The sequence below is a fragment of the Danio rerio genome, chromosome 3 (genome assembly GCF_049306965.1).
Source record: "Danio rerio strain Tuebingen ecotype United States chromosome 3, GRCz12tu, whole genome shotgun sequence".
NCBI lineage: Eukaryota > Metazoa > Chordata > Actinopteri > Cypriniformes > Danionidae > Danio > Danio rerio.
Window position 1 is genome coordinate 40,474,191 of NC_133178.1, and position 17,370 is coordinate 40,491,560.

General features: G+C 35.0%; 1 protein-coding gene across 8 annotated transcripts in view; it reads right to left on the reverse strand.

The window, feature by feature from the left end:
- sdk1a (sidekick cell adhesion molecule 1a) overlaps nt 1-16,945 on the reverse strand; it is a 534,279-nt gene extending 517,334 nt beyond the window's left edge. For all 8 annotated transcript variants that reach the window (XR_012401153.1, XR_012401152.1, XR_012401155.1 and 5 more), the window contains exon 1: nt 15,941-16,945. Coding sequence is in view for 4 of the 8 variants with exons in the window: in XM_073944925.1 (XP_073801026.1) it covers nt 15,941-16,304 (364 nt within the window). In the remaining 4 variants the exon portion in view is untranslated. The remainder of the gene's footprint in view (nt 1-15,940) is intronic.
- Nucleotides 16,946-17,370: the final 425 nt, after the last annotated feature.

Below are 17,370 nucleotides of genomic sequence, written 5' to 3' on the forward strand. Positions count from 1 at the left end.
GTTCTGAAAAGTCATGAGAAATAAAAACTTATCGCAGTTTAACACTATGAAACCATGAACCATTTGCTCATACACAACACACAAAACATGAATCGAATGAGAATGCATGTGGACAAAACACAATCTAAATCAAGTAATTTTAGCATGTCAAAGTAATATTTAAACCACAAAATTGTGGCTAGTGAAAAGTGTCTAGTCACGTTGGAAAACTACTAGCCACAGTGGCTGGTGATCAAAAAAGATAATGTCAAGCCCTGATTATTATTATTATTATTATTATTATTATTATTATTATTATTATTATTATTATTATATAGCTATTATATTGTGTATATTATTTATATATATATATATATATATATATATATATATATATATATATATATATATATATATATATATATATATATATATATATATATATATATATATATATATATATATATATATGTGTGTTTTTTATTTGTATTTGTATTCAAATTATTCAGTTAAATTTAAAAAGTCTTACAAAATAACTTTTTGGGATACACTGTAAACAATTAATTTATATTGTCCCAAATCAATTAAGTTAACTTTACAGATTTAACATATGTAAGTGGATTGAACATTTTCAAAAAAATAAGTTGGCTTAACGAATTCTTTAACGAAAAGAATTGAGTTGCTACAGTTTATTATAAAGAAGTAGTTTAAACAGGGAAAAAAAATAAATTGAGTGTAAATGGGATCAAAATTATTTCACTGTACCAATTACTTTAAAAACAATTATTTAGGAATTAAATTATAACATAAAAACATAATACTTAATAAAAACAATGTACTGAACACATATTTTAACTACAGTATTTAATTAAACCATACAAATTGTTTGCAACATTTTTGCAAAAATTATTTTTTTTCAGTGCATTGTCATCATAGGAAAGTATTCTTTCTTTAAAAGACTTTACATACATAGAAGAAAATCTCTGAGAAATCTCTTGCTGTCCCTTCCTTATTTCTTGACATATTTGTTGTGGCGATATATATACATACACCATAACACACTCCTGTTAGAAGTGATATTGATTCATTATGGTTGGAAATTAACTTTTTTTATGATTTACGACTCACAAATTGTCAAGTTCATCCCTAAGGATACATGCAATGAAGAAGTCATTTTTCTACTCATTTGTACAATCAATACATGAAACCAGTATCATTTAAAATCTATGCAAAGTTCTTTCACACCATTAAATCACATTGGATAATCTGAGTCACAATCAGCAAACTCAATGAGAGCACTGGCCTTTTATATTCAAATGCTAAAAAGCTTGGTGTCTCTGCACTCCTGATAGTCGGTTTAATTAGATATAACGTAACAATATTTAAGGAATGAAGAGACAGTGTTTTGATTGTTCTTAATTAAAGAAGTTTGATTTATTTGCGATTTTATTCCAGAATCATTAAATACTTCAAGATTTACTTCCTGTTTAATGTCCTGTTTAACCGTAGGTAAAAAGCTTTACCATACTGCTGACTTCACCACCAACATTACTTTAATTTCCTTCCATCTTCAAATGTATATACAGTATATATCATTTTCTGTTTCATTACATCTGATCCCTGGCAATAATAAACAGAAATCCATTTTACTCTATATGAGATTTGAAATGCATCTCAATCTTGGGCCGATCCCAATTATACTTTTTCAAATTATGAACCAAAAAAATTTACATTCTGTTGCTCTTTCCAAACTAATTCTTGCCTCTCTGCTGAAAATATGTCTCTGGATAAAAAGGTTTCATGCATACAAGAGTGGACAAAACAACATTTTCATACTAGATTAATCAGGGCATTGCCTAGTAATGAACTTGGCATGTTTTCACACCTAGCCTCAGTTCATTTGGGCAATGTGTAATTGCACTCAGATCTGAACAAAAACAATCTATCCAAGATAGCCTGAACGAGGTGGTCTCAGCGCAGTTGAAAACAAACTCTAGAGAAGTTCAGTACAATCCAACCCAACAGACTAACAAAACAGACTTTACTTCAATGTGTGCTGAGTGTTTACATATTATAGTGTGTAATCTAAATGAATTCTTCACAAATGAATTGTGGGTAAACAAGAAGCAACAATGATGAAAAATGAAACATGTTCATAAATCATATTCAGTCAGTCAGTCTTTAATCATTTCCTGAAGGCAATTTGGTTGCAGCATACAAGCATATCACACATAATACACAAAAGTACATTATACAATACAAATTCTACCCTAAATTTAAAAACTTTACAGCTGAGGGAATGAATGAATATTTAAACCAATTTGTTTTACTAATAGTTTCTCTCTATCTAATACCAGAAGGGAGAAGATAAAAATCGTGGGGCATGGAAATCATCTGACAGAATACTCTGAGCTTTACTCAAAACTTGTCTATGGTATTGACCTTATTCTAAAATGCGGAAGTGCGCCTGTTTTCGCGATTGTCTAAGAACTTCCGATTCAGTCACCTATGGGAGAAATGACTAGGAATAATAAACGGCAGAAAATGGCCAAACTACTTGCTCAACAAACAAATGTTTGCATAACTACACAGACCAAGTAGCATAATATAATAAGAAAATATTAAATTGCAACATCAAGCAACGTAACGAGCAGTTGTTAACGTCAAAAAATGAATGGAAGTGAATGTGACCGGAAGTCGCGAGACAAAAAGATTCAAATGGCAGCGCCCACTCGACAGCTGAGAATAAGGTGAATAATTGAGCCATGGTCATCTGTTTTCTCCAAGTTATTTTTTCTCCTAGGTTGACAATTTTCTCCAGACAACTCTTATTTTTCCCACTTAGACAATTGAACCAACAAAGCAAAGAAAAGGATAACAGTGACTGAATGTATGAACTGCAAAACATGCACATGAGTGATTTGTCTATATTAAAAGATCTTAATTTATGTAAACGGTATAGTCGTTAATGCCCCTTTTTACACAACATATTAGTATTAACAGAATAGGACAATTTACTATCTAAAACAGTTTCCAAGTTTAACGTAACATATTTCAAAACAACTGTCCAAAACACATAAAAACAGCTGAGGCCTTGGCTCTTGCTTAAAATTATACAAACACAGAGACTCTGTCCATCCATATTGATGGATAACTGATATGCGCTGAATTAGGGCTGCACGATATTGGAACAATCAAACATTGTAATATTTTTTATTCTGGTATATACATTGCAATATAAATAGAATTTCACTGGATTAGTTTCATTAAGTATTTGCAAAAATTGATTGGGATGATTCTGTAGGGGAGTACATAAGCATAAAATATAAGAAACAGTCTACAAGCATAGATAAGTTCAATATAGAAAAAATACTAAATAAAATAAAAAAGCGTTTTATTGTTTTCCGAGAAGTCAAACTGTATTCAGGTATACAGTAATTAAATAATCTAATGTAAAATAATACTGCATAATATCTGCATAGATACTGCATAATATCTGTTGTAAAAACAAATCAATCAAATGTATTGTTATTATTTGTCAAAGTTACAAACGGTACAATTTCTTAATCCTTAATGCTTTTAAAATCCTCATACAGTCACAGGTCTCAAAAAGCACTTGGGAAATGATCAATGATAATACAGACTTAACATTGCATATACTTGCAATATGATTATTGCAAATGATCACATTGCAATATCAAGGATGAAAAGATATATTGTTCAGCCCTCTGAATCCAAGAATAAAATAAGCAAGTAGGCATGGGAAGATAACCAGTTTAAAGGTTTACCATGGTTTGGAAAAGTCAAGTTTTTAAAACTGCCAAAATATTCTGTTATTCGTTTTTTTTTTTTTAATTTTTTTTTTTTTTTTTTTACAATTATTTCATTTACTTTTTTTAGGGAAACAGCATCTACAGTGAAATATGAACCTCTAAATCAAAAGATACTTGTCCAAAATATTTTAAGTTTCTTAAAATAAAATATTTCGTGCTCAATAGGGGAAACAAGCTGTTTTTCAACCAGACATTTAAAAAGAACCTATTTTGAAGCAGTAATAACAATACAGTGAAACCGTAATATTTTTTTCCAAGGTTATCATACCGTCAGAATCTTATGCCAGCTCATGCCTATAAGCAAGTATCCTCTGATCAATGAGATGAGAGTTTACCTTCATATGACAATTTTCGTTTCCTTTAGAAATATTGCTAAAGCAAACCAAACTTAAAAGAAATCTGCAATATTTCAACAGCCTAGTCCTTGTTTTGGAACAAAGCACACAATCTACAGAACTGAAAACACCCATTAAATTGAACAATGTAAGATGTCAAAACAAATTATCTCCAAAAATATCTTAGCATTGTTCTGCTCAAATCTGTCAATCACTTTCTAGTTCAACCGATAGCAAGACTTTGGGACATGGTTACTGTAGCAGACAGAATAAGCATTTTAGAATAATGACTGCCAAAATGAAGCAGAGTACAATGAATAGGACAGAAACAGAATCAAGGAGGTTTCGAAATGCATTTAAAAAGCAAAACAGTATTATGTTGTATAATATAATGGCCTAAAACCTTCAAGAAAGAAAGAAAGAAAGAAAGAAAGAAAGAAAGAAAGAAAGAAAGAAAGAAAGAAAGAAAGAAAGAAAGAAAGAAAGAAAGAAAGAAAGAAAGAAAGAAAGAAAGAAAGAAAGAAAGAAAGAAAAGAAAGAAAGAAAGAAAGAAAGAAAGAAAGAAAGAAAGATATTAATTAGACTTACAATCTGACTAGTCAGTTGTTGAAAGCAGTTCCACATTGTGATCCATCTCTAATCATTATTATTATTATTATGACAGATCACTTAAACAACAATGACAATTTAAAAAGGTATTGACGCATGTGGCAAATTTAAAACCATACTGATTACAGATTGCTCATGATTGCTTTGACAAACCCTGATAACATAATGACTCACACCTTGTTAATTGTGAAGTGATGAGTTTTTTGTCAAGTGCCAATAGAGGATTAGTGCGGCTTTCTCAGGATGACATTGAGTTTAGAAGAAAACAAGCTTTTCTTTTAATAAATGCTTACATTAACTGCCAAATCACTATTTAGCAAAACAAACTAAAAAAACATCAAATACATTCATTCATTGTTTGCTGAGCTTGTAGTAAATCCTTTGTAAAGCATCAAATCTGGTCATAGAAATTAATTCACCACACAATTAGCCAGAAATGCAATCAAAGTTTGAGAAACACAATCAAGAAAATAAAAACTGACTAAATTAACTGCCTTGCTTGTTGGAAAAACAATTCATAATTTAATTAACCTTTATTCAAACAACGGACATGATTATTAACCTTTCTTTAAAGCAGCACAGGAAAGGAAACTGGGGGAAAAAGGCCCTTATGTTAAGCAGCTCTGACGCAATTCGTCATGCCAAGAGTACTCATCATTTTAATTTAGAAGATAGGAGGCAATTCCTCAACTTTGACATGAAATACTGTGTGGTATCCTTCACCTGGACGGGCTGGCAGCACTGCACAGCTGTGAAATGAATGTCTGCTCTTGCATTACATGCATTCACTATGATTTGTGTGCAAATCAATAATCAAAATGATGGCAGCAGGGCTCCACCTCGAGTAGTTCATATGTTTTATTTGTCCTGTCAATATTTTTTGACTCACCCCTCCTTTTTTTTTCATTTTTCTTTACAGACAAACAAACAAATAAATAAGTAGCAGTTAATTACCTAGCTACTATTCTACTTTTCAGATTGCGAAAATATAGATAAAAGTCACCTTGTTCAGCATCCAAGTTAAAATTTAAACATCAAAAGCTGTTAAAGCAGAGATCAAGGTCCCATAATGCTATTCAAAAGCATAAATGAACATATACACACTACAAAGGTAACACTTTACAATGTTTCCATCTGTTAAAATGTGTTAGGTGCATTACTAAGGAAAACCTTAAAATGAACAGTTTGATTGAATACATGTATAAAATATGCTAATATAACCAAATATGATCAAGGTAGGCTAATAAGCTCTGCCTTTCCCCACAACAACAACAATGCAGAGTAATGTACTATTTTCACCCCATGCAGAGAAAGGCTACAGCCATATCACCCTGCAGCCCAAGACTGGTTATTCACTGATGCTAAGCAGGGCTGAGCCTGGTCAGTACCTGGATGGGAGACCACTAGGGAACACTAGGTTGCTGTTGGAAGTGGTGTTAGTGAGGCCAGCAGGGGGCGCTCAACATGTGGTCTGTCCTAATGCCCCAGTGAAAGTGAAGGGGACACTACACTGTCAGTGGGCGCCGTCTTTCGGATGAGACGTTAAACCGAGGTCCTGACTCTGTGGTCAATAAAAATCCCATGGCACTTCTCGTGAAAGAGTAGGGGTGTAACCCCGGTGTCCTGGCCAAAGTCCCTCTATCGGCCCTTACGATTATGGCCTCCCAATCATCCCCTTCCACCGAATTGGCTTTATCACTGTCTCTCCACTCCACAAATAGCTGGTGTGTGGTGAGCGCACTGGCGCCGTGGTCCTGTGGCTGCCGTCGCATAATCCAAGTGGATGCTGCACACTGGTGGTGGTGTAGAGAGACCCCCCTCATGATTGTGAAGCGCTTTGGGTGTATGGCCATACACAATAGATGCGCTATAAAAATACACATTACATTACTCCATTTTTTTTTGTTCTACTGTGAAACATAATAAAATATATCCATTACCCAAAAAATTACATGTCTGTTTTTCTTCAAAACAATGCATGTCCCTTTTTTTTTCGATCTCTGAAACCCAGATAATGCCATTAAAGTTAAAAATGGTTAACAAACATAGTGTATAGCAAAAACTAATTTCAAACACATATTGCTACTAAATTGCTGAATTAATTTACAAAACTCTCAAGTAACACATCAAACTAAATGTAAAATTCTGAAGTAAAAAAAGTTATATATACACCTATTATTTAATAAACCGATAACAAAAATCACACAATTATAATGGCGTCATTACAATCATGTTTATGGGAGATTTATGACAAGTTATTATTATTGTCTTGGAATTGACAAGTTGTCAAGACAAAGATAAAGTGTGAAGTATTGGTTTATGTCAAGCTGTCGTAGCAAACAATGTTGTCTTCACATTTAAAATGACATACACTCAAAAAAAAGTTGCTGAACAAGCATAATTGAATTAAGGAAAAGCTTCCCACAATATTTAATTGTTATTTCAACCTATTTGAATTGAGTTATTTTAACTTATTTTAATTTTGTTATTTTAACCTATTTTAGGCAAATAGAAAACACAAGCAAAATTCATTTCGAACAAATTATGTCAAAACATTCTCATTAAAATCATCTTGTGAATTTTTAAAACTCATTTATTTAAGTTATACAACCACAATTTCTGTCATTTATTGCCGTTCAAACTGCAATTGCTTTAATAATGCCAACAGATGATTGACAAATTATGATCTTAGAACTGGCATTAGAACAGTTGTGGCTCACTGAGTGATGTGGCAAACAATATTGTTATTAATGAAGCTGCAAACACCTAAAGCATGAGCGCACTTCTGCAAGGTGGTAACCTCAAAGCCTAAAACTTTACTGCAAACTCTTCTAAATCTAAGTGAGGAATATACTCTTGCAATTTTTTCTTAACTTAAAACTATTAAGATTGGTTTTATTTTCAACATTTTCCCTTCGTAATGCAATTCAATGCAAAGCATGGTGGGAACTACACCTCCACAACCATGTAGCTATACCAACACAATTCCTTCATGTTGTCCCAACACATAACAATTAAATGAACTTAATGTTTTACAAATGTAAGTGTAACATAAAACAGATAAACTGTCCAATAAATACAGGATGTGTGTTGAAATGGTTTAAACCAACAACAACTGTAATTGTTGAGTGTAAGTAAGCAAATCACACTTAATAACAGTTGTCATAAGCATGCATAAAATCTCATTCACATTCATGAAATGTGTCATGTCATGATTATAAAGCTTTCATAACATTTGCCTTATATGACCCCTTCAAATAAAATGCTAGCAAAAGTATTATATTTATTTCTTTTTTTTTTAAATTACAATTTATCATATAAACACAAACTGCTTGTTAAAAAATGTTAGTGTATTCCAAAAGTTCTGACGCCATCATATAATGTTATTAGTCTTAGCTACAGTAAGCTGAGTTCACAACAATGTTCAACACACAGCACAAAGCCATGTTTGGGAGTCATTAAAATCCCATGTACAGTTTATGAAACTTGACTTTTCTATTCTAGAGTAAAGCATATTCTTCAGCTGCAGAAGGACGCGGCCGAAAATGAAAAAAAATTTAGCTGTTGCTGATTGCACAGATGGCGAGGCAATGAAATTTAAAAGTTTACAGCCATAAATGAGTCAGGTGGATGTGTCTGCTGGCACATCTAGCAGATGATATACAGGGCACAAGCGCTTTCTTGTGGATGAAACTACATTTACCTGCACAATGCTCTGGCACAAACATCATTAGCCCAGAGACCTTTCTAGAAGCACGGCAGGGGATTGTGCACACCTGCTACTGCTTGACAAACTCCCTCTCTGCCCGGGTGTTTGGTTTTAAGGGCACTGTGGTCCTCTGCCAGACCCAAGCAGCCAGAAAATTTAACTGCCAGCAGAAGTTTATGATTTGAGACAAATATAAGCACCTGCAAAAAGCTAGATTTGCACAGGGTTTTCCTCGTCAACATGTGAAGACAGTGGGAAGCTTTGACATTTTTTTCAACCTATTAAAGGGTTGGTAGCACTCAAAGTCCACCCAATCAGAATTTACACCACATATCTTTCCTAACCCAAAAGAACACAAATTAGGATATTTTAGATTTCTGTCCATATATTTGCAGTCTATTAACCCTTCAGCATATTCATAAAAACTTATGGATTAGTTCACCCACAAATGACAATTCTGTTAGGATTCTATTAAGACATTTTAGATGAAATCCGAGGGCTCTCTGACCCTCCAAAATGTCTCTCTGACCGACCAAACCACCAAAATGGCACACCAATGGTTCCAAGACATTCAAAGTCCAGAAAAGGAACCTATAACATTGTCATAAAATTCCGTGAGGTCAGTTTATGCATTTAATAAGGGAAGTACAATATATTGCCAGTAGAATCAGCAGCACAACATGCAAGTGTCAATTGCCCAAAGTAAATGAGCATCCTGATCTGATGCCAAAGGTTTGCATGGACCGGTAGAAGTTTCTTACAGTATGATAACCTTGGACAGTATTGCGATTACTGCTCTAAAATAAGTTATTTTTAAGTATCTGGGTAAAAAAACAAAAAAAAATCCTAACATGAACACTGTATTTTAATTTAGGAAACATTTACAATATTTTGGAACAGTAAACATTAATTTATTCATTTTTTTCTGCTTAGTACCTTTATTAATCAGGGGTTGTCCAAGTGGAATGTGCTGCTAACTTATCCAGCATATGTTTTACGCAGTGGATGCCCTTCCAGCTACAACCCATCAATGGGAAACATCCATACACACTCATTCACATACATAAACTATGCTCAATTTACCTTTTTCAATTTACCTATACCACGTGTTTGGACTGTAAGGGAAACCGGAGCACCCAGAGGAAACCCACGCAAACACAGGGAGAACATGCAAACTCCTTACAGAAATGCCAACTGACTCAGCCGAGGCTTGAACCAGCAACCTTCTTGCTGTGAGGCGAACGTGCTACCCACTGTGCCACCGTGCAGCCCAACAGTAAACATATCCAGCTAAATAATTAAATAAATCATCAACTTCTGCTGTCTTATTAGTTTCAATAACATAGATTTCTTTACAACTCATAAAAAACCCTTTCATGAACCTTATGTTTAACAGAAAATTTTAATGGTTTTAAAATCTTGACTTTTCCAAACCACGGTAAACCTTAAAACCGGTTATTGTCCCATGCCTACTCTGTACCATTGCTGCCTATGGAATGTCACACAGCTCCTAAATTGAATTTAAAACATCTTTATTTGTGTTTAAAGTTGAATTAATGTATCAGTGTTGTGGAATGACATGAGGGTGAGTAATTAATAACCAAATAAAAAATTTTGGGTGAATTAACCCTTTAAAAGGGTTATTTAATGTCTTCTTAAGGTATATAATCCCTTTATTAATTACTTTATTAATTATTATTAATTTACTAATTAACCTAAGTACCCTCATTCACTATTGCCTACATTATTCCACTAATACAGTTTCATCCATGTTGTCGTGGTCAACTCCTCTCTGCGTCTCAAGTTCGCCGACGTACATGGCAAGCCACTGGACAAACTGTTAACAGAGGGAAAGCAGTCCATACAGAGGTAAGCAGTCAGCTGGTAAGCGAGAATAGGAATGGGGACATAGAGTACCACCCCGTAGCATTCGTTTTAAAGATAAAATGCAGCCATATATACTTCTGGCTACAAAATTCACGATATCCAGAAATGTATAGGGATATGTTTTCAGAATAAGACCATGTTGATGGTTTTGGACACCATTACAAATGGATGTCCCACCTATTTAAGGATATAAGGTGCCATTTTCACAAAAGCCAATGTTAATAGCATTCAAATCTGGACACAAAAATTACTCATGCTTGCCCAAAGTGAGAACCAATAAAGTTCATTCTAGCATATCACATCAACATGTTTGGTCTTCCCCAAGAGCCACTAAGGTTTATTCTTGTCTGTCACACCTGCGCATTTCAGCTTTCACAAAAACCAAAGAGGTTTGTTATCGAGCATCAACTGGGTCTGTTTGAGCTTCTTTTTATGACAGCTAATCAATGTTTATATGTGAATAAAAGCCTAAATTAAATCTGTTAATCTCATAAAGCGATCATGTCTCTTCAGAAGTCTTGGATTATACTGCCTGATTCATATGGATTTATTTTTTGATCTCTTTATAAACGGTTTGGAGCGTCATGGGTGAGCAGACTTTCAATGGAAACGATCAGATTTCATTAAAACAAATTTCATTTGTGTTTCAAAGATATACACATTTCTTTTTGGTTTAAAACAACAAGAGGATAAGTAAATAATGACAGAATTTTCCTTTTGCCATGTACCTACCTTTAAAAAAAACCTAATCCTAACATTCAGATGTATGCATAAAGGTTAACATGTCAGCCTCATTCCAATACTAGCTCTGATAATGTTGTTGGCTCCCCAATTCAGATCAATAATATCTAGCCCATTCCCAGAACAGTGTTGGGAGCTCTCCAAACTTCAAAAGACCTTGACACGGGACTTGAGAACAGGCTGACACTGCATGCACCTCCACAACTCCACTTGAACCTTTAGGAATTAAATAAAGTATATCAACTTTGCAATTAAATACTGCCACCGTGATACGGTAACTAAAAGCCTCCTCGCACACAAAAGAATGTCTGCTTTAGCATTTCTCTGTTGATGGGGTCATCGCATTATCTGAAGAGAGCATGCAAACGCTGCTTCCGTATGTTCAATGTTAATTAGTAACTTCAGTGGTGTATACGAAGTAGACCTTGGAGCAATTGCTTTCACAGCATTCGATGCACAAAAAATAAATAACAGATTGGTCATTTAATTTATTCTTTTAATGATGTACCAAGATAGGAGATATTTACATTTTAGTCCAAAGAAAATCTGAATATACAAAGGACTATGTATTGGCAATAGTCACAGGACTTAAAGGGATAGTCTACCCCTAAAATACAAATTTACTCAACATTTATTGACCCTCAAGTGTTTCCAAACCTTTATGAGTTTTTTTCATCTGTTGAACAAAAAACAATATATTTTGAAGCATGTTGGGATTGGAAACAGGCAACCATTGACATTGTTAGTAAGAAAAATAAATAGTATGGAAGTAAATGGTTATCAGTTTCCAAAGTTTTTCAAAGAGGTTTGCAATAAAAGTGAGTAAACGATTTTTGGGTGAACTATCAAACCTGAATAATTCAGATTGTTATATGGCAAAGCAAAGATGGATACCAATCTTTTTGATTATAACTTATGATAATGTAATATTAACTAGCAGTCATTAGTAGTATATTACTCGATTGTCTGCTTAATATCTGCGAACACTTCATTTTGATGCTCCACCAACAAACATTATAGTATAATGACTGTTAATAACTTTGCAAGTATGTAAACATATTCTGCTAACCCTAACCTAAGTGCTGTGACACAACAAGCTGATGTCAATCAGCAGTCAGCCACAAATTCCAATGGTGTTTGTGATCATGTTGCAAAAGAAGCTGCATTTGAACACTTAATGAACCATATAACATGTGTGTTCTGCGCCTACATGCAGGGAATTACCTATCTATACCAGCAGCAGGCATGAATAGTGTACTCCTCTCTCTGAAAGAGAAACCAAAACAAGGACTGCAGAAAACTGCAAAGAAAGCAGCGTTAACTTACCATGTTGATACATTTCTTAATTCCAAGCTACTCATGGTGTAATTAAATAAATTTGTGTATTAAACTGCTCAGAAAGAAATATGGCTGCTTTCACATCCGTGGAACAAAGGCAACAAATAATACATGTCGTTTTTTGGGGTCCTTTTCACACCACACTGATGACTTGGGATGATGGTGGAAACCAGTTGAAAAGAACCAATGTGCAGTGATTTGACAAAATCCACATCACTAATTGGCCAGATGTTTTTAAACGTATTTCCTAAACTGCTTTTTGATAGTCAGAATTAACGTGCGGGAAAATGCCAATGGAACTTCTGCAAGTAAACAAACAAAGTGTTGCTTTTTACTGTGGAGGGACGACTGCGCTGGCTGATTGTATCCCTGGTCATAGTAAACAATATAGTTTGTATACAAGTGATGTATACATATTGAGAATGAAGCACACCTGCGGCTGGAAAACAATGTTATAATGCAATGCAAACGGTGAAGGCGCATCGCTAGTCACTTCAGAAGGAGGTGTGAATTCATTTAGCTAAACTGCAACATGGTCATCTTCCGGACATATTATCAACAATCTATCAGGTAATGTTTTTTCCGTCTCTCTATGTTTAAAACTGTAGGTACAGTAAATCGCTGTCAACAAATATTTTTTCTTCACATCCCATAATGCACAGTGCATCATATTATGGAAGCTGTATTAGTCCAAAAGGACTAATTTTTGCAGTTGCATCTGTTCTAGTTCAGATCATGTTCTCACCACCAACAAACCGCTCCAGCAATTATTTGAAAGCACCTTTCATTTTGAGACCCACCTCTTCAAGGAGGTCTCAGTACACTTTTTTGGTCCACTTGTGGTGCACACTCGAGTGCGACTGCTACATTCACACCTGCCCAAACGAAACACACCAAAAGGAAAAACGAACTCTAGTGCAATTCAACTAAACTAAATAAGGCAGGTGTGAAAACACCCTATATCTCTTAACAATGACACTACAGATTCAACATGTTGAATGAGGTGTGCTACCACTAACATGAGCTTGATATGGAAAACACCACAAAAATAATTGCAATCCGCTTGTTAAGGGTGGCGTCACACGAAGCAGCTTCCGGGTCCAAGCGCTCTATCAAACTGTATGGGGAGACTCATCAAATGGTAATAATAAATGTTTACAAAGTGCTATAACACTTTCAAAAAATCATGATCGCAATATATAACCATGCCTAATATCTGATACCCAAATGATCATTTTTTTTCATAAATTGTTAACATTTTGGTATTTGTGATGCAGCAAGCCCAGAGACTGATGTGTACCCTACGATTTTATATACAATTCACTTTAATGTGTGATAGGACTAAAAAGTGGTCATAAACAAATAATTTCTCAATTCGAATGACTAGCGGCTTGGACCCGCAAACAGTACTCCATATGTCAACAATATGTCTTGACTTAACAAGCGGATAGACATTCACAGTTTCTCCGACAGTTGGCTTGGAGTCAAGGGTCTAACAGTATACTATTGCTTTACTAATACTTAGTAAAGTGTGTGTATATATTTCTTAGTAAACAGAGTATCTAAAGAGAACCATTAAAATAAAACTATTTTATTGTGGCTAAAAGCAAGTTTTAGGTTTCAGATCTGTCAGTTATCTCATATTTATAGCTCAATCAAGTCAGCGGTTGTTTTTTCAAATCCGAAAAAACCTTAAAACCCCTGACTGAACATCTGTTTTGTTTCTTTTTTCTTTTCTTTTCTGCAGAGAAAATTGCTGCACACTAATTTGACGGTGCCTTCAGGAATGCAAATGGCACAAGTGACAAAAATACATGTATTGTGGGTGGAAAGAGCTTAAAGCAAGATGAGGTTTTAATTCAAGAGAATTTTGGCATCCTTTTCCCTTTTTTCAGATCATTTATCCTTTTGATTACGGGAAGAAAATGACTCTAATCTGTGGCATATTAAAGAATTAAAAATGTTCTTTTTAATGAGGCATGCTGTTTTGGTTATTTCTCAATAAAAATAATGTGACAGAGGCATAAAAGCCTGTCATTAATAGTCACACAAGACTGATCATTCCTATTATACCCCCCAATGTCTAAAATAACTAATTTCTTTTAAATCTGACAAGCCATTCTGTTTTATTCTGCACACCTCCATCATTACAAAAATACTTCACAATGCCTAATGCAGATATACATTGAGAGCTCTAACAACACCAAACATCCCTTTTCTCAGCATGCCAACTGTTACTCTTGTCCTCCAGTGGCCCACTATGCATATGCACACACATCATATTCCCTGTATGAGAAGCATTATAGCTGGAATCAAAGCCAAAGGATGCATATGCCATCTGTGGCCACGCATGCAGTCTGACCTAATGACTCCTCTATTGTTCGGGTCCAGAGAGCTCAGCTCAACTGGCTGTTGCACAGACAGACAGATATTTGACATTCCATTATTATTAAAATCAAGTTTCACAATCTTATGACAGTAGTGTGTAAAACATTGGCCATAAACCATTCATTATCTCCGATATGGCATCATTAGTTTGAATAATAGTATTTAGACCATTCTTCAAGGACTTCTTTTTCTACTTGATGATTTTTTTTTAATTCAGATGCTCTTGTTATAGTGGATAGATTAAAAAAAATATTTAAAACTTTTATACAGTGCCAATGCTAATTTCTGAGATAGATTAGATTAGCCAAACTTGATTTGTTTTCAGTATCCAAATTTACCCTCTTCAGTTTATGTACTTAAAATAAAATTTTACTTCATAAGGTTTTTTTTTTTTAAATCACATAGTTAGTTTACTGTTTATGTGTACTAAATGTAGTCTTTATGAATTCTGGAGAATGTTTATTGACATGAAACTTTGTTTACTTCTGATATTAAATAATGCAAAATGAGAGGGTATGTGTCAGCTACATTAAAATAATAATAATAATATAAAATAATAAAAGAAAAGAAAATACATATGCTACGTGATACACTCAAAGGTTGGATTTGAAACAAACTTTACTCCGAAATTACAAAGTATGTTCAGGCAACAGGTTGAATTAAATATGAAACTCTTATGTATAAAGACTGAAATGCTATTTTTCTTATTTAAAAAAAAATATATATTGTTTTGTTTTTATCTACTGCTGCTTAATATGGTTTTATAAGTGTAGTCTATCATTGATATAAAAAAATTAAAACTAAATGAAGTTAACATGTTTAAGGATTAAACAAACGATCGATCTTTAATGGTAAACATTCGAAATAATTTGCTTATACCAGTTTAAGTTTCCACCAAACAATGTAATTACAATCAAGCACAATATCAAATCTCCACACCACCAGTTACTACACTGATGTTCCTCTCAAAACTAGACACATATACGAAAGTGAAGCCTGTTTTGACAGCCTCATTTCAAGCCCACAAAGTGCCTCTAATTGAAAAACGACCCACATGGCAAGCTGCAAAACTGGTTTACACGAAGCTTCACAGCACGTCAAGTGTAAAAACGCTTTCTTACCTTGCGTGACCGCTTCCAACACGTGGACTTGCAAGCAGAAAAACGCCCACCAACTCCAAGTGCGCACCGCAAACTTTCTCTTCCCATTCCCGCTGAAATTCCTCCCGGAGAAACGTGTAAAAATCATGGAAGAAGAGGAAGAAGCGCTCTTAAGATCACACATGATGGCATTCTTGTCCACGCGTGTGAGAAGTGCTGTTGAGCGGGAACGCGCTGTGTCTTTACGGGAACGGTCGCCTCCTGAGTAAACACTGTCCTCCTCCTCCTCCTCTTTCAGTGCCGTGTTGTGTCTCCCGGCAGGTCTGCGTTTTTTAGAAAGACCTGGGAACTGTCTCTCTGTGGCTTCACATCCACCGGCGTCCATTCCGCTCTCTCTGACTCCGCAAGTTTAACTCACGAGCGCTGACAGTCAGCAAACGTACATTCCAGTCCAGTCGAAAGTTCCCGCTAAATAACGCGCTTTTCATTAACAGCAGTTTAAATGCAGCTGCTGCGCGTGATGCCAGCGAAAGCGCGCGATCACAGCACACACGTCATTATTATGGGTTGTAATTACACTTATGCATTACACTGATGACACCGCACTTTATAAACCTGCTTTATTTCTTAAAAGTCTCGTCAATTATTCCACTTTAAAAAGCACACTCACTCAATATCTCCGGAAAGTCTCATATGAGATCCAGTTGCTGCTCCTGTTTGCTGTTATTTCAACATGTTGGAGGGATTTGCAAGTCATAAACCATCACAAAAATTCTATTATAAACCAATGCACGGAATCCAGAAGGCTGCACGCATGCAGTCACCCCCTAAAACTGTATGCGTACTAATAATATGAGCTCTGATGAAGTGTCCGATGAAACGTCGCAGCGAGTTTGATTAAAAAGCAATCAATGCATATCGAATAGGTCTCCCGGCGTACTTTGGAAACGCAACAAGCGGCTGTTCGTAGTGTATAGATAGGTGTGAGCTGAGCTCCTGCTCACAGCGAACTGAAAGCGAGTGAATGTAGTGTACAGGTCCAGCAGCGCACTTACAGCAACTTCCATTGAGAGCCGCAGCCGCGTCTCTCTCTCCCTCACTCACCTCCGCCCCGCTAAAGACTCATTGGCTGCTGCTGCTGCTGGAGGCGATACTCCATACAGTCCTTCTGAGAGATTCGAGTATTGCAGCAATGCCGTATATTTGTTTATGGATCAAAGACGAGGCATCCCATTTCTGTGTCTGCTGCTGCTGCAAAAAAAGATTTTATATACACAGAAAGCATACTAAATGCATGTCTGTTTTAATGTTTTACAGCACTTTTGGGAAAATAAAATGTCAAATATGGATAAGATAATGTTGCATCGTGATGCAGTGTATACATGTAGCCTATATTTATGTAAACATGAAGTAAAGGGGGGCTACTCATTACAATATCTGAAAGAATAAGT